Here is a 22,401-nt window from a genome sequence, read left to right as displayed (position 1 = left end):
CTGCTTGTCTTCTTTGTCCTATTTAAGACTGAAGGTAGAACAGAAAGGGACAGACATGGTATTGTTCCCATAGCTAGTTTATAAAGCTAGCTCACATGTGTTGTGCTTCCCCAGTTTGATAAACAAGATGCTGTAAGCTTTGCTTTAACAACCAAAGGGACAGACATGGTATTGTTCCCATAGCTAGTTTATATAGTTAGCTCACATGTGTGTGTTGTGCTTCCCTAGTTTGATAAACAAGGTCACTTAATGCTGTGAGCTTTACTTTAACAACCAGAGATTTTGTCCTATTCTGAACTAGTTATTCACGTGTTTTTTAGTTTTTTTGTCTGCCTTCCATAAACTTGAACATCCAGATTTGGCTTTTAGCCTGACAAGATCTTCCAGAATATTTTAGAGAACCATAATCTCTGGAGAACAAAACTCAGACTCCCAAAAATAGATAAAGCTGGAGATGACTGTTCAGTGACTGTACCCCTTCCCCTGAGCACTCAGATGAGCCGTTGGAGAAGTATGCCCCAGCATGTGTTTAATGTTCAGAACATTACTTGCTAACTGAAAACCTCCGGGCCCTTGTGTAGAGCTATCCCCATTTTACCTGGCATGCAGTAGATTTACCAAATGTAATCTGTCCATCCTGGCCAGGTAGCTCAGTTGCTTACAGCATCATCCCCATAAGCCAAGGTTGTCAGTTCAATCCCCGTACAGGGCACATACAGGAATCAAACAATGAATACATAAACAAGGGGAAGAACAAATTGATGTTTCTCTCTCTTTCATCCTCTCCCTCTTCCTCTCTCTCTCTAAAATCAATAAATAAGAATAAAATAAAAATATATTATCTGTTCACCAAGGAACTGCTCAGGCCATATTTTCCTCATGAATTCACTCCAAATATCTTCAGGTAAAAGGTAGATGTAATCTTTTCCACCTGTATTAGTTTTCTGTTGCTTCATAACAAATTACTATAAATTTAGCAGCTTAAACAGCATCCATTTTTATCCCATAGTTCTGTAGGTCAGAAATCTGGGTGGGCTCATCTGGTTTCTCTGCTTCCAGGTCTCACAAGGCCAAAATCAAGGTGTCAGTCACTCTGGGCTCTTATCTGGAGGCTCTTGAGAATTATTTACTTCCAAACTTATTTAAATTGTTGGCAGAATCCAGCTCCTTGCAGCTGAAGGTCTTAGGTCCGCATTTGCTTGCTGGCTTGCAGCCAGAGGCCACCCTTTGGTCCTAGAGGCCTCCTGCATTCCTCCTCACATGGTCCCTCCATCTTCAGATGAACAATGTCCCTTCAAGTCCTTTTCACAGTTCATATCTCTGAACGTTCTCTTCTGCTACCAACCAAAGAAAACTCTGTTTTTAAAAGGGCTCATGTGATTAGATCAGGCCCATCGAGATAATCTCCCTTTACCATAAACATAAAATAATCAAAGGAAAAACAACAGGGATGAAAGTTATAAGAGCCATCTTAAAACTCTGCCTACTAGCCCCACCCTTCACACTCTCATAGAAGGTTGTACTTGCCCTCTAGGTTCCCTTAGTTATCATGCAGTTAGGAGGTAGCCTCCTGAAGGGTGGCACCCATGGCTGGGTCAGTTTGTCATCATACCCAGTCACACCTTGCATACCTTGCCTGTTGTAGGTATTCAGTCCATATCTAATGAATTGTTTGCTTTTTGTTAAGTGAATTGTGAGATCAAAAGATGAATAAAATTATTCCAGACCAAATTTTAAGAGCATCTGTCCAGTTGGAGGAGCAATGTGAGCTCAACAGTTCATTGCTGTTGGGATGGGGCTATGTTTTGGGGGGATGTTTTGTTTTTTTTAAAGCTACATTTATTTATGGTCAACCAGGGAGACTAAACAGTGGGAACATGGGCCTGGACTCTAATGTAATTCAAGTGAAGTCAGAAGAATTTCACCAGAAAACTTAAAAGGATTGAAGTTGATATTATAGTAAAATTAATATTTTAAGGAAAAAAGTCATTAATGAGAGAAAAGAGCATTCTGGAAAACTGTGTTCCATTTAGGGCACCTCATTACCAGATTCTTTAAGGGAAACTGGAGGGAGTTCAGAGACATAAAGAATGATGAAGAGCCTGTGGGGATTGATTTCCAAGCAAAGATTCAAAAAGACTAAATATGTATAACTTAGCTGAACAACAACTAAGTGGAGATGTAACTATGTCAAATGTCTGATATCAAGAGAAGGAATGTGTTTCAAGAGTTGAGGGGTCTCTTTCTCAGTATTGGAATTAAAGGAAGAATGAGAAAACAATCTGTTCTAACCAACTTGTAAGCCATATTTAGACTGTACTGGGATGTCAAATCTCAGCTCCTCGACCCTTTACCTGTGAAATTTCAACCAACTCCTTTAAACTTCAAGTGCATAGAAAGAATTGTATGACATACCTCATGGGGTTATTATGCAGATTAAGTGAAATGACATAAATAAACAGCTAAGTTCCATGGCTGGCACAGATTGCATGTTGAGAAGAGCTATAGCTGCTACTGGTATTCCCATTATCATTAAGTGGTAGGAATTTAAAGTGCTAGAAGTCAGATTCAAGGGTTGCAGATTCAAGCTCTACCACTTATTAACTCTAAGTCTCAGTTTCTTCAAACCGTAATAGAGTTACAGTGAGGACCGAGTGAAATAATATGTGAAATGTTTAGCATAATGCCTGGCATAATTAATCTACTCAGTAAACATTATCAGCTATATAATTATTTTTGTTATCATTAACACAATTATCATTCTACCATAGAACCTGGCTGAAGGCCTAGCATATATTTAAATTATTTCCCAATTTCCCCTATTATAAACAACATCATATACATACCTATACTTTCACCTATCACTACCGTCACATGCATACACATACAAGCTGTTCCATAGTCATTTGTTGAATTGAATTAAGTAATTTTTTCCAATTGTCATGTCAGGTATTTGTGGTCACTGTACATTCCTGAGGAAAGGCCAGAATGGGCTTCTGTATTCCTTGTACAATCAAATTTATGATAACAGATTTAAGTGATGCAGAACAACTGAAGCACACATTGCTGGGGGAATACAAAATTGTATAGCCACTTTGAAAACAGTTTGGCATTTTTAAAAATAAACATATACCTACCAGCCAGTCTAGAAATTCCACTCCTAGGTATTGCTCCAAGAAGAATAAAAATACAAGTCCAAACAAAATCCTATGCTATACACAGGTGCAAATCAAATGTTATAGCACCTTAATTCATAATAGCCAAAACTTGAAACAACCCAAATGTTTATTAACTGAGATATATATACACACACACAATTTGTGGCATATCCATCCAGTGGAATCCTACTCAGCAATGAAAAGGAATGAGCTATTTATACATGCAGCAATATGAATGAATCTCAAAAATACAAATGAAAGAAGGCAGACATGAGAGGCAAAATATTCCACGATTCCATTTACAAGATGTTCTAGAAAACTGTCTCTGCCTGTTAGACTGTGATCTTCTTTATCTGATACAGTTCTTTACATCAAGATTGCATAAAAGTGAATTGGAAACAGAAATGCTGAGTTTGGTCAGTTTAGAGAGCAAAGTTTAGCTACCAAGGAAATCTGAAATCCAGTTTGGGTCAAAGGTCAATATAGGGTAGTTTGGGATAAATCAGGGTGTACAGAACTAACAACATGAGGGCAGGGAGCCAAGATTGAGCTTGCTAGACCTGACGGATGAATATATGCTCTGATATCTGACTATATGTTTGTCCACTCACATAGCTTTAGGGAAAATAATTTTTGTTATTTATTTATTTAAAAATTTTATTTTTATTGATTTCAGAGAGGAAGAGAGAGTGAGAGAGATAGAAACATCCAATGATGAGAGAGAATCATTGACCGGCTGCCTCCTGCATGCCCCCTACTGAGGATTGAGCCTGAAACCCAGGCATATGCCCTGACCAGGAATGGAAAGGTGACCTCTTGGTTCATAGGTCGATGCTCAACCACTGAGCCACGCCAGCCGGGCAACCTTCATTATTTAAAGCTGATTCCGGTTGCTACTGGGGGTCTGATTTACCTAACTTTAACAAATTTCCAGTTCTGCTTTGCTTATCCATTTGCAATATGCTTGACTGACCCTCTTTCGAAACTCACAAAAATTGGCAGTAATAGAGACCACACAGATCATGCTGACTCCAGAGATGCATCAGTGTAATAGTGCTTCTGGTTGTTTTCTGACAAACATAAGCTTCTGAAGCAAAGGTCCATCTTAATTGAAGTGTTTTTAACATAACATTTTATAATGATAAGTTTGGCTCAAATATAACCTGGCCTCATAAGTACAACTTATGATATAAAGAAAAGAGCCTGTGGTTAGAACTCAGCAAATGTAGATTCTGTTTCCTAGGTTCAATGTGTTCAACCTTAGATAGGCCACTTAATCTCTCACTTACCTTGTGAAGTAAGTGAAGCAGGTGGGCTGGTGCTCTCAAAGGTGCCATTTAGCTCTCTCATGAATCCCGAATTCTAAGCATAATTGGTGGTATGATTGGAATGAGGAATGGAAGAAACTTCTCCATTTCTTAGACTTAAGAGCTTTTAAATTTGACTTTTAGGCTTTTCAGACCTCAGAATGGCAGGCCTCAACTGTGTCCAGTGTTTACCTTATAACATATCGATTTTGGAAAAGAACTGGCATGGTTTATAGATGGGGATGAAAAAATATTTAGGTTGTTCTTGCAACTAGAGGCTCATAATCGGGTTCTTATACTTTTCCTTAGAGGTAGATATTGCATCAACTCACTGCAAGAAACAATATTATTGCTCATATTAAGTATTCTTTAAGTAGCTTTCCCACATCTTTGAAAGAGTTGCATTTTCTTCTAGAAAGGCAGATTTTATTTTTGACTTGGTGGTGCCCGTTTTTTGAGCTCTTAATCTAGTTCTTTTTATGTCGACGAAACCTTAGCATTTAAAAATGAATTGAAACATTGATAACTACTCCTATAGAGATTTCTAGCTACATAAGCCAGAACTGTGAAGTTAAGTCTTTGATGCATATGTGCATTTTTAATTTCTTATTTTTTTAGTTCCTCGAGAACAGTTCTCTTTGTAGTCAAATTCATTGTAATCCCATCACGAAAGTGTTGATCTTTTAGTATCCTTTATTGAAGCATTGTATTAATCCACATTCCCTCACGGTAACAGACGGTTTGTATCAAACATATCATGCAGCTTAGCTCCAGCCCCATATGGAACTAATAAGCCACGCAATAAGTGGCCTTGTGTAGTTGGGAAGTGTGTGTGTGTGTGTGTGTGTGTGTGTGTTGTCTAAACTGAATTTCTCCTGCCAAAACCTAAATGCCAAATGATTCCGAACCCCCGGAGTCTTTCCTGGCCTGGAAAAATTGTGTGTTTATAAAATAAAGATAAGATTGAGCACTTTGATATTAAATTAGGCCTCTTAGCTCAATAGGAAGATGCTCACTGAGTATAAGAATTCAGCATATATTTCTCGGAAGAACAATCACACTTTACTTTCAAATATGATCTCCGACGCTGCATATGGTCTTAACCTCGTGAATGGAGCACCGTTTATCAAGCTGTAGAAACTAGTTAATTTCAACTACAAGAGCTTTAACTTCATAGTTGATATGTCCTATTTGGTGAAACTCACAGTGAATCTATAGTGTTTTGGGATGGAACCAGCATGAGGCTTTGGAAAAATACTCTATTTTTATTCAGAAAGGTGGTGTGGGAGAGGAAACAAAGAGAAGATAGTTGATGTTATTGACATGGCTACAGTTGTCTGTTGCAGTCTAAGTGTATCCTTTGCTCTTGTTTTCTTTCTTTTTGCTTGTTCCAGTAACTATACAGCCAGCCCTTCCTGGTTACTTTAGTACAGGGTTTTCTCTCGCTAGTAGACAGTAGCATTTGTTCATTTTTCCAGGGAAACCACTGAACGTAGCTTCTCCCCACTTCCCATCTAACCTATCGTCTATGTGTAGTTTTCACCTAGTAGCCTACTATAGTTGCACAAAAATTTAATTCCCCCCATGGAGTTCTAAACCAATCAGAGTAAAGCTGAAATTCAAGCTAATTGAAACCAAAATTCCACTTAAAAACTGCTTACACTCTTTGGGTGGTGGTGCAGTAGGAAGTTGTTACAAAAGGTGTTTATTTCAGAGACTAATTTGAGGCAGTTAGACCCACAGCAATATTTTATTTGCCTGGGTTTCTTGGTATCTGCTTTTCCCAATCAGAAGTGAGAGCGGAAGGAGCTGCGTTGAGGGAAGTGTGGTATTGATGACAGTTGGTGAGGGCAGGTTTTGATGGAACACACAGTAAGATTTCTCAAAGAAAGGAGTACTTCAGTCTTTTAACCTGTCCTTTCCAGTTGCCTCTGGAGTTGTTTTCCTCCTTCACTCTCCTGCTTAAAACCCTGTAGTCGATTCTAACTGCTGACAAGAAAGATAAAGTTCTAACTCTTGAGCTTGGCGCTTTCGGCCCTCTAGGCCCTCGACTGTTTTAATGACTACCCTCTAAAAATCAGGCCTCAGGAGTTTCCATTTCCTATGAAAGTCCTCATTGAACTCTTACAACAATCTTATGAGACAAATATTATTGGTCCTGTTTTATAGACAAGGCACCAGTTGGTTATGTACTAGTAACTTGCTCAAGGTTATATACATTCTATGGCAGGGGTGGGGAACACGGTTGTGTGAGGCCCGCAAAATCATTTGGTCTGGCCCTGCCAAGGCATAATGGGCGAGTTAATTAATTGGTTGACCAAATATAGCAGGCTAATTTTTAAGTTGATAATTTTGTATGGTCCGAGAATGATGTTATAAATATCCAAAAGGCTCTTGGCAGAAAAAAGTTTCCCACCCCTTTCTATTGTGGGAACAGTGAGTCCAGGGCCGTCATTCCAAAGACAGAGAATGGATCACAGTGCTTACCCAGTGGACACTAAATAAATATTTGTTGAATGAAGGATTAGAGCATGTAGGAACTTAGGAAATGTAATTCTTTCTCTCCTTTCCTTCTTATTCTTGTCCTTTCCTCCTTGACCATGCTCCTTTTCCTTCCTTTTTTTTACTAATTAGAGTGTTAACTTGTTAAAGCAGCGGTTCTCAACCTGTGGGTCGCGACCCCTTTGGGGGTCGAACGACCCTTTCACAGGGGTTGCCTAAGACCATCGGAAAACACATATATAATTACATATTGTTTTTGTGATTAATCACTATGCTTTAATTATGTTCAATTTGTAACAATGAAATTGGGGGTCACCACAACATGAGGAACTGTATTAAAGGGTCGCGGCATTAGGAAGGTTGAGAACCACTGTGTTAAAGAATTACTTAATGCACATTTAGATTTATTTCTCCCCTGAAGGAACATATTTGATAGTGGTCAGCTCTACCTGACATGGTATAGTACAGAAAGGAACCCCATCCTACCCCTTCTCTTTTTATAAACTTCCCCCGAGGTGTCCAGAGAGATATCTCCTGTAGACTCTTCCATCAGACCTGCCTTTCAAGTGAATCAGGAAAGATTTGACTCTTTCAGCCAAGTTTGACTTCCGACACCATCAGAGGTGGGCAAAACCAGAAATGGGGCCAAATGAGCTGATGTTTCTTCCTCACTCACATTGTGTGTGTACCTTAACCATAGTTTTATATCAAACTCCTTAGATATGTGGTTAAAGCCTACAATTTTTAGAGCATTTAGAGTGGACTCATAGAACTTTGAAAGGCTCTAGGTTTCTCAATTGCCATATGCAAAGTAGAATGACAGTAAAACAATACTTTAGAAATTCAGAAGGAAATTATTCTCAGCCTTGGATTCTATACCCAGGCAAACTATCATTCGAGTGTAAGAATGAAATAAAGGTATTTTTACTAGTAAATATTCAAGGTGTCAGAAAAGATACCTCCTATGCTTCCCTTTCCCAGAAAGCTATTCTAGGATATGCTCCACCAAGATGAGGCTGTAAATCAAGAAAGAAGTCATGAGATCTAGGAAAACAACAGCTTCAACACAGAAGAGAAGTAAGCAAAATGTCCAAGGTGATGGTGAAGGAAAGTTCTAGGAAGATAACAATGGAACAAGCTAGAGAGCAGCCAGTTCAGATTGGAGCAGAGAGAGGGATGCTTCAGGAAATATCTCCACGGGAGCAAATGGACGTGATAGGTTATATGGTGTTGTTAATCAGATTGAGAATGATTTTAAGGTTTTGTCCTAGTTTGGGGAGGATCTAGTGATAGGTTCATAGGTACTCAACAAGTAGTACTATCAACAAGCTAGATACTCAACAAGTGGGAAAAAATGGCAAATAGCACTTTAAGAAAAACAAACAAAAACTACAAAAAAAGGGAATAGTATATTACATAGCTCAGCAGTGAACAGTATTTTTGTAGGTATAGTAAAGTAAACACTGAATATTGATTTAACAAAAAAAATGTGATTTTGAATATCTTGAGAGGAGGAGGAAGAAGTATATTTGGGAGAATACAGAGTTAAATCCTTGTATGCTTTAATAAAAAGTAGATATTGTGTGGGTAAGGGGATAAAATGTTAGTCTAAGAGAAGAGTAATATGGGAGAGCTAACTTCTTATATTTCATTATAAGAACATGGTAGATGATGGCTAAAATTGGAAGAATAAGAAATATTAATATAAGTATATTATTCAGAGTTATGGAAAAAAAGAAGCGGTTAAAAGTAGTTGCTGCTGAAGAGCAGAGAGCTGTTGCTTTTTCATTAAATGCTTTATAGTAGTTTCAACTTATTAAACAGTACATGTACTTTATTTTAAACTAGAGGCATGGTGCACGAAATTCGTGCATGGGGGGTGGGGAAGTCCCTCATCGCAACCTGCACCCTCTCACAGTCCGGGACCCCTCAGGGGATGTCCGACAGTTGGACATCCCTCTCACAGTCTGGGACCGCTGGCTCCTAACCGCTCACCTGCCTGCCTGCCTGATCACCCCTAACCACTCTGCCTGCCTGCCTCATCACCTCTAACCCCTCTGCCTGCCTGCCTTATTGCCCCTAACCATTTGCCTGCCTGCCTGATCGCCCCTAGCCACTCTGCCTGCCTGCCTGAACACCCCTAACCACTCGCCTGCCTGCCTGATCGCCCCTAGCCACTCTGCCTGCCTGCCTGATCACCCCTAACCACTCTGCTTTCCTGCCTGATTGCCCCTAACCACCTCTGCCTGGGCCCCGCCGCTGCGGTGACATCCAGAAGGACTTCTGGAAGGTCGTTCGGCTGTCTGGTCTAATTAGCATATTAAGCTTTTATTATTATAGATATTAATGTATTTGTATTATGTGTGAATTTCTTTTCTCTAATTTAATTGTTAACACTCTTAGAGATGTCCCCCATTTCCTCTCCCCCCGCCCCGACCTTTGTCCTTCAGCCCCGACTCCCTCTCCCTGGACTTTCCCACTTTGTTGTCTGTGTCCATGGCCTATGCATATGTACATATATGTTCTTTGGCTGATCGCATATGTTGAAAATGAAAAGGATGACATGGTAGAAAGAATTTGGAGTTATTATTAGGTTCTAGCCTTGGCTTTGTCCTTTATCAGCTCTGTGACCTGGGCAGGACATTTGCTTTACTGAGTCTTAGTTTCTTTCTTCTTCTTCTTTTTTTTAGTTTCTTCATTTATGAAAAGAGGGGGGTTGGAGAAGAAGATCTCCAGTGTCTCTTTAAGCTGTCACATTCTAAGATTTTGTGATAAAAAATAATTGTGCTATGCAGCAAATGAAGAGTTAAGGCCTGGGTGGAGGCTCAGAATGCCCACATTTTCCCTTTTTGGTTGAAATCAGAATTGCAGACAAATTTTCATTGTGGTCTCTGAAAAGAATTCAACACCCACCTTCCACTGTGGACCTGGGGCAGGCAATTGACTATGTACTGGCTCAGGGATACATAGCTTAGTGTTATTTCAGTATGGTTTTTTGATATTTAATATTTTTCAGTATGAATCACAGGTGAAATTTCCATGCCATGTGTAAACAATTTCACTTTTTTATTGAAACAATGAATTCAGGAATGTCATATTGGGATATCAGCCATTTCACTTTTATCAATGTATGGAAAAATGCTTTTATATTAATATAAGAAATGATGTCATTTAATATGGAGTAGATCTTATAATTCAAGGTCAACAAATCTCAGGAGGTGACTTAGGTCACCAAGCTAAGTTTTGGAAAAGGGAAAAAATATTTTCCTTTTGTCTTCTCAAGTGTTTTTACCAGTTTTCCTCTGACTCTGGGATAAATGGCGGAGCAACATGGTTGTGAAAGGGAGGCTCTGACTAATAATATCTTTGCCATTGAGCTCTGTGGTCCTAGAGAATTTACTTTCCCTTTCTGGGCTTCAGTTTCCCCATCTGCAAAAGGAAAGTATTGGCTTAAATAATATTCACAATTCCTTTTGGCTTTAAAATTCTATGTTTCTACTGCCTTGCATTGTGTGAGTATTCCAGAGACCCGATTAGGTTTTGGCATTTGCCTTTAAAAGTTCATTGTAGTGAGAATAAACTTCTCTGTTAAGTGAAAAATCAGTTGAGTACTAGATAGAAACAAAGGAAGACCTACTTTAATATTTTTTTTGTTGGTCATGGTTTTATTTTTTAAAAGAAGAAAATATTTAGATGTTTGGTCACTTTTAAAGTTAGGTGCTAGACACTGTCGGACTCCATTATCCACACAAAAGGTTGATCATCAATGCATCCTTTGGATTGATTTATGACCAAAAGAGGGATATGGGGACGAAAGGAGCCACATGGTAACCTGACAAGCTCAGCGAAGGCCTGCATGACAGTCTTGCAAACTCAAAGACCTAAAGTAACTACAAAGGATGGTCTAAAATTAAAACTAACTAAAAGCAGTCATGGTGGGTAGTCATGTCCTAGGCCAGTATCTTCCCTGACAAGGTCAATCTTTACCTTAACTGAGCTTATTGTCTTTTTGCATCTAAAACAACGTGTCAGAGTAACTTGTAACGTCCCTTTTTCCAGACCCCTCGGGGCACAATCAAATGCACCTGGGCTCCAGGACTGGAGACCATAAATTCCTTCATTGTTATTGTTATACTAGAAGTCCGGTGCATGAAATTCATGCACGGGTGCCATCCCTAGGCCTGGTCAGCGATTAAAGCATGAGGTCTGGCGTGGAAGGGCAGGTCTCAGCTAACCTCTGGGCCCTGGGCAGCACCTGGGCCCCCGGGCCACTGCGTGCCTCCCTCCGCCTGAGTCACCGCACCCGAGTCCCCACGCAGAGATGCAGTGAGCGCAGCCAGATGCCGTGGGCCGGGGCACAGTGTGGGCCTCTGGGCCACCCAGCGCTGCCGCATGGAAGCCAGGCGGGCAGCACGCTCTCTCCCGGCCCGCCTCTCCCACCGACTCCTGCTCAAACCCACAGGGAGCCTGACCGGCCCCTACGGTCCCAGCAACTGCAGCCCGGCTCACCTGAAAGAGGCAGGGTGGGTGCGGGGCGGGCTCTTCGCAGGCACCCGGCACCTGAGCATGGGGATTTCCCCGGCTTGCAACCCCTGGCTTCCCGGGGGGTGGGGGAGGTAGCAGTAGGAGTGAGAGCGAGCTCAGCAGACATCCTGCATCCTCACCGCACCTCTGTCCCCGTCACCTCTGCCCCGAGGTAGCCAGCGAGACATGTTTGCTGACACCCGCCATGTTCCACATCACCCCCTGGTGGTCAGTGCACGTCATAGCTAGTGGTCGAAATCCCGGTCAAGGGGACAATTTGCATATTAGGCTTTTATTATATAGGATTAATTGTTGACTGTTAACTATCCTGTACTCACCTAAGTAAAAGAAGTATGTGTCTATCATTTTACTTTTTATCCATTCCCAGAGATTACTACCCCCCTCTTTGCTTTCTCCCGCCTCCCTAATCTATCACCAATGGATTTCATGTAACCCACATACGTCTCCTCTTTGATGTAATATATAAAACAAGGTGAAAAAAAACCACCATTGTCCAGATCATTATCCCAAACGTTGAGATTCTGCTTCCTGGCAATTGTCGACAGTTTGGCTCAAATAAAGTCACAGAAATTCAAATGAATAAATAAAAGTTACGTACTAGAAAAGTAAAACTTCAGAACTGATGATCCTTCACATTTGTACAATATACAGTTACAAAGTGCTTTTTGCATATGTATCATCTCATTTGAAAAATACATTTCTGCCGAAACCGGTTTGGCTCAGTGGATAGAGCGTCGGCCTGCGGACTGAGGGGTCCCAGGTTCGATTCCGGTCAAGGGCATGTACCTGGGTTGTGAGCACATCCCCAGTGGGAGATGTGCAGGAGGCAGCTGATCGATGTTTCTCTCTCATCGATGTTTCTAACTCTCTATCCCTCTCCCTTCCTCTCTGTAATAAATCAATAAAATATATTTTTAAAAAAATACATTTCTGCAGGGCTGTGTTGCACACTTACTGTGTATTTGATATTATGTGTGTGAGCATGTGTATAAATGTGCACATGTACCTATTTCAGATCTTATTATGGTCAGTTAAGGAAGCAGATGGTATTCAGAGACAGAGTGAGAGGATGCAAGGAACAGACAGATGAAAACATTTAGCAAGATACTCAAGGAACATAGAAGGATACTTAATTTTAAAAAGCAGCCTCTAGCAGAAGTAAGTAAAACTAAGAGCAGATCAAGCCCACAGGCCATAGTTTCCTCATGCTAGTCCTTCGGCTCTGTGCTCTTGTTCTGCATAAAGAGGGAAATTATAGATACAAGAGAAATATAGAGCACATCCTCTGTCAAAAGTACTACTCATTTGTTTAATAAGCACTGAGCACTAGCATTGTATCAGACACTTTAGCTATCAGAAGAATACAACATGATTCTTACCCTTGCTTATACAAAGAGGGGATCAGCAAAAGAAGGGCTGAATGTGCTCAGAGTATATAATACCAGCCGTCAGTACCTAAAACCAAACACTGGTTTTATGGTCTCTGTCCCTGGAATCAATGTTAGCAAATCCTACAAGGGTCTTTGAAATATCTTGCTTCCACAGTTAGTCATTCTTGGTCTTCTCCAACTTTAGAGGGCAAAGGAGCAAGAAATGAAAAGGGTACTTTTAAACACCATCCCAAAAGTGTGGTTGATGATATTGGGATCATACATTCATATTTCCTGTTTTTGAGTAAAAAAACACCAACATGTTTAATACATCATGTTTCTGAAGCATTGCCTCGTATCTGCCAGAATTTCTCTTAATTCTATTTTTCTACCTTTGCAGCTAAGATATCAACATGGACTTGGGACTCCAGACTTGAGGCAAACCCTTCCCAACCTGAAAAACTTCATGGAACATGGACTACTGGTCAGGTGGTGAGTACCTTTATTTCTGACACTCAGAAACCGTAATATGCACAATCTCTTGAGGAACTTTTCTGACTTCCACATTACTCCACGCCTGCCTTACGGTTTTCTTCTGTAATAAGATATCTGAAGAAAAGGAAAGGCAGCCATTGTACGTTTGTACTAAGCTCCAGCCTGGCAAAGGGCGGTGAAGCACTCTCAGGAAGGGAGAAGGTTCAGGGGGTATTGTTTGAACATTGGGAGGTTGGCTGGGCAAGCAATCGTTGAGTACATTGCTGAGGCAGACAGCCCTATGGTTCATAAAAGGGAGAGACATCGAGCCCCTAAGTCTTTTCTAAAGAACAAGTGAAGGTCATAAATATAGAATGAACACCAGGATCAGCGGCTGTGAGAGTTAAGGGAAGAAAGCAGACAAGGAATCGGTTAGGTTTGTCAGGACCTAGTCTTGAGACCAGGAGGCACATACTAGAATGTTTCTTGTGTTTGATGTCAGTGCCTTTTGTGCCCTGAGGGCAAGCCACTACTTAAATGTGCTTTGTCAGTACAGACATGACCCTTAAAAAGAAAGGGCAGATGGAGATCCAAGAGGCAGCAGCGTAGGTAGAAGTTACACTCACCTCCTCCCAGGTCCAAACTGGAATTAAAACTAAATTATAGAATAATCAGCCTGAATAACCAGCTGAAGACCAGCTGAACAGAAGTTGTATAATGAAGCATTTACAGAAGCAGCCACATTTAGACTGATAGGAAGGGCAGAGAAATGAAAAGGCCTGGCCCCCCATTCAACACGAGATGGTGGAGAATCCGGAGGGATGTCTCAGCTGCAAAGGTCCCCTGAGGGGCATGAGGTCTCAACCTCAGCCAGGCTCCCCAGCCTGGAGCACCAGAGCCAGGAAGAGGAGCCCACATAATACCTTGCTGTGAAAATCAGCAGGGATCCAGTACCCAGGAAGATACCGAGTCTGCTAGTAACCCAGGCACACTCTTAAAGGACCAGCACACAAAATCTCTTTTGCAGCCACTCACCCTTGGCTCCGGCAGAGGGAGTGTGGTTCAGAGTGAAGTGGAGTCATGTGAGGATAGACAGAGTTGTGTGGCTGCGGGGAGAGAGCTGAAGGGACAGCTGCCAGGTCCCTGTATTGAGTCCCTCTCCCACACCTCCTGCAGATGTCGTCTTTCCTGGGTTGAGCATTCCCCTCCATACTGCATCAGTCTGGAAAGCACTGCCTGTTGTGCTTTCCCACCCTCCCCACTCCCTGTTGCCCTGCCCTGCCCAGCTCATGCCTGCTAAGGAGTCAGCTGCCTGGGCCTGGATATCAGAGACCAAGTTGTGTGGCTCTGGGGTGGGGGCCATTTTTCCCTCTGGTGCTACCCTTCCTATGCGGAGCCCTCTCTTCACATGGCCAAATGTGATAAACTCTGCTGCCCTTACCCTGACAACTCCCTGAGAACGTCAGCACCACCACAAAGGTCCATGAGCACTCAGCGGGTAGAGGCTAGTCTGGGTGTGCCCTGAGACTTCTGCTGAGTGGCCTCAGTCCCAGCACTGGTGCTGAGTTTGAATCTATCAATCTGGTGAACACAACTCGCCCCTCCCTGGTGACTCACTGAGAACCTACCTTGTGCAGCTCATGTTCCTCCAGAGGCCCTTTTAGTGACTAAGCCTAAAGTCAGCCGGCAAGTGGAGGATAAAGGAATCAATCCAACAAGACGGTATAACCCTGGTAACCTAAATATGTAAAGTAAATCTTGAAGAACATAAAGGGAGAGATGAACAGTAATATAATCATAGTAGAGAATTTTAACACCTCATTGATATCAATGGATAGATCTCCCAGACATAAAATCAACAAGGAAACAGATGGACTTAATTAGTATTTTTAGAGGATTTCACCCCAAAGCAGCAGAATATACTTTCTTTTCAAGTGCATGTGGCACATTTTCTAGGATAGACCACATTAGTACACAAAAGAAGCCTAATAAATTTATGAAGATTGAAATCACATCAAGCATCTTCTGTGACCACAGTGGTTTGAAACACATGAAGGCTAAATAACATGTTACTAAACAATGAATGGGTTAACAATGAGATCAAGAAAGAAATCAAAAGATACCTTGAGACAAATGAAAATGGGAACACAACAACCCAAAATTTATGTGACACAGTGAAAGCAGTCCTAGGAGGGAAATTCAGAGCATTACAGGCCTACCTCAAGAAACAAGAAAAATCTCAAATATTCTAACCTTATACCAAAATGAACTAGAAAAAGAAGAACAAACAAAGCCTAAAGTGAGTAGACAGTAGAAAATTGTAAAAATCAGGATGGAAATAAACAAAGTAGAGTCTAAAAAAACAATACAAAAGATCAATGAAACTAAGACCTGATTTTGAAAAGATAAACCATATTGATAAACATTTAACCAGACTTATCAAGAACAAAAGAGAGGACCCAAATAAATTAAATCAGAAATGAAAGAGTAAAAGTAACTGACACCACATAAATACAAAAGATTATAAGAAAATGGTGTGAACAACTATATGCCAACAAATTGGACAATCTGGAAAAAATGGATAAATTCCTAGAAGCAAACAATCTTCCAAAACTGAATCAAGAAGAAACAGAAAATCTGAACAGAGCAATTACAACTAATGAAATCAAAGCAGTAACTTAAAACCTCCCAACAAACAAACATCCTGGATTGGATGGCTTCACAGGTGAATTTCACCAAACACTGAGAGAAGAACTAACACCTATTTTCTCAAGTTATTCCAAAAAATTTAAGGAGGGAAGACTCCCAACCTCATTGTATTAACATTATCCTAATTCCAAAACCAGATAAAAACACTACAAAGAAAGAAAATTATAGGCCAATATACCTGATGAACATAGATGCAGAAACCCTCAACAAAATATTAGCAAACCGAATCCAGCAATACATTATAAAGATCATACACCATGACCAAGTGGGATTTATTCCCAGGATGCAAGGCTAGTACAGTATCTGCAAATCAATCAACGTGATACTCCACATAAACAAAATGAAGGATAAAAACACATGATCAAATCAATAGATGCAGAAAAAGCATCGACAAGTTCCAGCATCCATTTATGATAAAAACTCTTAGCAAAGTGGGAATAGAGGGAAGATACCTCAACAGAATAAAAGCCAAAATTGACAAGCCACTGCAAACATCATACTCAGTGGGGAAAAACTTAAGCATTTCCCTTAAGATCAGGAACAAGACAGGGATGTCCATTCCAGGGATGTACTAGAAGTCCTAGCCACAGCAATCAGCAAGAAGAAGAAATAAAAGGCATCCAAATTGGAAAGGAAAAAGTAAACCTGTCATTTTTTGCAGAAGACATGATACTATATATGGAGAACCCTGAAGATTCCACACATACACATAAAAACTAATAAATGAATAGTAAAGAAGCAGGATATAAAATTAATAATCAGAAATTGGTTGCATTTTTATACACAAATAAGGAACTATCAGAAAGGAAAACTAAGAAAACACAATCTTATTTACAGTTGCTTCACACAAAAAAAAACAAAAAACCTAGGAATAAATTCAACCAAGGTAAAAGACCTATACTTGGGAAATTATAAGATACTGAAGAAAGAAATTGAAAAAGATACAAATAAATGGAAGCATATATTGTGCTTGTGGATAGGAAGAATTCACATCATTAAAATGTCCAAACTACCCAGAACAATCTATAGATTCAATGCACTTCCTATAAAAATACCAATAGTGTATTTCACATAACTAGAACAAGTAATCCAAAAATTTATGTAGAACCACAAAAGACCCCAAGTAGCCACAGTAATCTTGAAAAAGAAGAACAAACTTGGAACTATCATGCTACCTGATATTAAACATACTATAAGGCGATAGTAATAAAAATGGCATGATAGTGGCATAGAGACAGATATATCGATCAATGGAACAACATAGAGAGCCCAGAAATAAACCCATGCCTATATTTTCAATTAATATTTTACAAAGGAGTCAAGAACATACAATGGAGTAAAGACAGTCTACTCAATAAATGGTGTTGGAAAAATAGGACAGATAGAGATACATGCAAAAAAATGAAACTAAACCACCTTCTTACACCATATACAAGAATAAACTCAAAATGTGTTAAAGACTTAAAGGTAAGACTCGAAACCATAGAACTCCAGGAAGAAAAACATATGCAGTAAAATCTTGGACATTTCTCTTAGTAATATTTTTTTCTGATATATCTCCTCGGGCAAAGTAAACAAAAGAAAAAATAAACAAATGAGACTACCTCAAACTAAAAAGGTTTTGCAAAGAACTCCTACAACACCAAATAAGCAATCCAATAAGGAAATGGGCAAAGGACCTGAGTATAAACTTCTCCAAAGAGAACATACAGATGGCCAATACACATATGAAAAAATACTCAACATCACTAATCATCAGAGACATGCAAAAAAAAACCCACAATGAAATATCACATCACACCTGTCAGAATGTCTATCATCAATAAATCAACAAACAAGCAGTGTTGGGGTGGATGTAGAGAAAGGGGAACCCTCATGCACTGTTATTGGGAATGCAGATTGTTGCAGCCAGTATGGAAAACAGTATGTACCTTGGTTGCGGGCACATCCCCAGTGGGGGGTGTGCAGGAGGCAGCTGATCGATGTTTCTCTCTCATCAATGTTTCTAACTCTATCCCTCTCCCTTCCTCTCTGTAAAATATCAATAAAATATATTTTTTAAAAATGAAAACAGTATGGAGGGTTCTCAAAAAATTAAAAAGGAAACTGCCTTATGACCCAGTGATTCCACTTCTGGGTATATATCCGAAGAAACCCAAAACACTAATTCTAAAGAATATACGCACCTTTATGTTGATTACAGTGTTATTTATAATAGCCAAGATATGGAAGCAACCCAAGTGCCCATCAATGGACAAGTGGTTGTACATATATACAATGGAATATTACTCGGCCATAATAAAGAATGAAATCTTACCATTTGCAGCCACATGGATGGACCTGGAGGGTATTATACTAAGTGAAATAAGTCAGAGAAAGACAAATAGCATGATTTCACTTATATGTGGAATCTAAAGAACAAAGTAAATGAAAAAAATTGAAACAGACTCATAGACACAGAGAACAGACTGATACTTGCCAGAGCGGAGGGGGTTTGGGGAGTTGAGTGGAAAAAGGTGAAGGTATTAAGAGCTACAATTTGGTAGTTACAGAATAGTCATGGGGATGCAAAGTACAACATAGGAAATACAGTCAATAATATAATAACTGTATATGGGCCAGGTGGGTACTGGAAAATTGGGGGGAACACTTTGCAAGCATATGGTTGTCTAACTACTGTGCTGTACACCTGAAACTATTACAAAATAATATTTAATGTAAACTGTAATTTAAAAATAAAATTTTAAAATATTATTAAAAAGAGAAGGGGAGGTGGAAAGTCTGCCAAGAAGACATTAGAGTGATTCACTTGACTTAAATAAATGGAAAGCTATTGACACTAGCCATGTAGTAATTCTTGAAGTTTGAATCTTTAATGATAGGTAGTAACTCAGAAAATTGTGTGAATGGAAATTGGGCCTTTAGAAAGTTAGACAACTTGGAACAGCATGGTTTCTTCTAAAGAGCACTGGCTTCTGATCCCTGATTTTTCTCTAACCTGCTGTGTGAACTTAAAGTCCTGCCTCTGAAATGTAATTTCCTCATCTGTAATCCCTGCCCTGTTCATTTCACCAGTTTGTGGTGAGAACGAAATGCAATGTCAAATGGAAAAACTATTTGAGCGGAGGAAGGTATAAGATTGGTTTCATTTTCTTCTGTGCCGTGAGGATAGGTCTTGAGGATAATAAGAAAACAACACATATGATTAACCTTTACTTTGACATTTTTTATTTTTGTCTCATATGATCTTCAAAATGCAAGTTCCAGATGTCTGATTTTAGATAGGACTCCTGTTAAGCAAATACACAAATGTTTAAAGAATTCTAGTCAGAATATAAAAATAATTATAAAAGCATAGTGTTGATGTGTCCTAAGGAATGAGGGATAGGAATTGAGTTTTAAAATGAGGAGGAGGAAGTTAGCAGACATTTATTTAGTTAGCATCAACTCTGTAAAGTCTGGAGCATAACAAGAAGTATAAGACTCAAGGCCTACCTTTAAGGAATGTGTGCTCTAGTTGGACATAGGTATATAATCCATGAGAGTTTTTATAACAGAATGGTAAATAACCTAAAGTAATTTTTTAAAAGAGAGGTAACCCACACATTACCTGATTAATCACTGAGTCTTGCTCTGTACAAACAGCAAATTGTCCCAGTGTCATTTATTGAAGAGTCTGTCCTTTGTCTACTGTTTATAATGCCATCTCTTTTATATACCAGCTTCACTTATATGCATGGATGTGTTTCCAGGCTCCCTATTCTGCGCCATTGTTTTGTCGATACCTAGGCTAGTACCACATGTGTAATTATTATAAGATGTAATTTCTGTAAGCCTGGTTGAAGTTTGAGGATGCCCAATAAATAGCATCCCTCTTCCCCCTGACATTTGGAACAATTTGAGACAGGAGATACAAGAGACAGACTAATAGAAATCAAAATGTCAGTTTTGTTACTGATAAAGCCTCTTGGAAAATGTGGCTTTAGATCTGTAATAAGAAGAGCTTGCAAGTGTCACTCAAAATTAAACTTACCCTCACAATCACAGTGTGAACGGGAGGAACCTAGGCTTTCCCCGCAGAGGTAGGCTCTTCCCTGACTACTCTGCAGAGAGCGGTCAGATGGCTCCTGCAGGAACCCAGACGAGGCTAAGCCAAGAATACTCAGGTTTTATTTTTCTCTCTAAATTCACCACCCAGAAAAGGCCCTCCTTCTCTAAGAGCCAGGGAGTGAGAGGATGGAGAGAGGCCAGGACTGTTACTCCTAAATCACACTCCTTCAGAGCCAGGGAACAGGAAGGTAACCCCAACTTTCTTGATAATCTGCTAGGGCAGGGCTCCTGCTTATGGTTCTTTTTCAAAATTCATTTGGCTTTTCTTGACATACGAATTATATTTGAGTAATTTGACAGCTTTATGATATTGAGTCTTTAACTGTGAGCATGGTGTCTGTATGTTTTTTAAACATGTATCAGTGAAGTATTTTAATTTCCTTCATAAAGGTCTTACAAATCTTTTACTAGATACTTAGTCCTAGGTAGCTTCCCATTTTTATGTTATAAATTTTTCGTTACAACATCCAACTTTTTTAGTAAGTATACAGGAATACCACTGATTTTTTGTATTTCGAGTGTATCCAGCAACCTTGCTAACATTAAATACAATAGGTTGTCTTAGATTTTCTTGGATTTTCTGTGTATATAGTTTTATTTTTAATAATGGTGTTGTTTCTTCCTGTCTATTTTTACAACTGTCATTACTTTTTATTGTCTTATATTTTATTATAGAAGAGGAGCAGTGACCGTGAATATCTTTGTCTTATTCTTGATTTTAAAGAGAATGCTTCTAACGTTTCACCATTAAGTATTATATCTACTTTATTGCAGGTTACAACATAGGTACTTTATTAGCAAAAGGAAGTGTCTTTTCTATTCATGTTTTTTTAAATCATGAATGTGTATTTTGAATTTTATCAAATGCTTATTCTAAATCTATTGATAATACTATATTTGTTCTTCTTTACTATGTTAGATGTGCCAATAAGTATTAATATATTTTCTAACATTAAACTATCTCTTTCTCCTGGGATAAACTCTACCTAGTAATGATATATTATTTTTTCCTATATTATTAGATTTGACTTGCTAATATTTAAAGAAATCTACATTTGTGAACTGAGATGAAACTTGCCTATAATTTTTCTTTCTCATATAATTCTTGTCTGATTTTTGTCAGCAAGGTTGTAATAGCCTCATAAAATACATTGAGGATCTTTTCTTTCTTTTCTATTCTCTTTGAAACAGTTTGTACACAGTAGGAATTATCTATATGTTGAAGGACTGATAAAACTTAGAAAAACCTAGTGTTTTTTGTTTGTTTGTTGAGGGGGAAAATACAGATTTTTAACTACTGCTTTAATTTTTATGATGATTATAGGCCTATTTATGATGTTTTTCCAATTCCTAATTAACCCATTCCAGGCTGATTTCCAGTTCTATCAGTATACCTGAATTCCTCTTCTCTAGGCAGGTGCCTACTGAACTCTATGTTGCCAAAGTCAAAGGACACGTATCTATCCTTATCCTATTCTTCGTCTCAGTACCATTCCTACATTCTTGAAACATTCTCCTTTCTTGGCTTCCACAATACTACCCTCCCATAGATTTCCTTCTTCCAGCAGCTCTTTCTCTGTCCTTCATATTCCTCCTTACTTACATGATCATTAAATATGGACTTCTCTGTGGTCCTGTCTTAGGTCATTCTCTTTCTCTCTCTACTCTCTTCTCAGGTAATCACATTCATTCCCTTAGTTTTGAAAACTAACTATATATATAGCTAAGTGTCCGTCCGTCCGACCAGTAGCTATGATGCGCACTGGCCATTTAAAAATAAACGGCACCACGGACCTGGCACCGACAAAACAACACTCGGCTTCCCCGAAGTGGGACAAAGGCCCCGCCACCACCCCAGAGCGGCACCCCACCAAATCACAGCCAACACTGCCAAGACCCCATGGCGCAAAATGTGGCCCACTGCCCAGCCCAGCCCAGAAACGGTTGCCGTGAGCACCGGGTAATGACATCATGTAGCAACGCCCAGCTTCTTCTCCCTAGCGACTAGCCTCCTCGGAGTTTCTTCAGCCCAGAAACCCTACTTGTTTATAGCCAGGTGCAAACATTTTACAGTTTTTTGTTTTTTTTTTGAAGCGTTTTCCCATGCCTCATCTCATTTGATCCTCACAGAAGTCCTGGAGTAGGTAGATAGGAGACTCGGTGGAATCCTATTTTCTTTTTATTAGCCGGAAAACAGAGATTTAGAAAGTTTAGAAACTTGACCCA

At 39.5% G+C, this 22,401-nt stretch overlaps 1 protein-coding gene across 9 annotated transcripts in view; it reads left to right on the top strand.

The window, feature by feature from the left end:
• Positions 1-22,401, top strand: part of UVRAG (UV radiation resistance associated) — a 283,373-nt gene that overhangs the window by 238,544 nt on the left and 22,428 nt on the right. For all 9 annotated transcript variants that reach the window (XM_014540397.1, XM_014540405.1, XM_014540399.1 and 6 more), the window contains one exon: positions 13,283-13,374. In XM_014540397.1, the coding sequence (XP_014395883.1) occupies positions 13,283-13,374 (92 nt within the window). The remainder of the gene's footprint in view (positions 1-13,282; positions 13,375-22,401) is intronic.

This window comes from Myotis brandtii, unplaced genomic scaffold, assembly GCF_000412655.1.
Source record: "Myotis brandtii unplaced genomic scaffold, ASM41265v1 scaffold244, whole genome shotgun sequence".
Taxonomy (NCBI): domain Eukaryota; kingdom Metazoa; phylum Chordata; class Mammalia; order Chiroptera; family Vespertilionidae; genus Myotis; species Myotis brandtii.
This window is presented reverse-complemented; position numbering and strand designations above follow the sequence as displayed.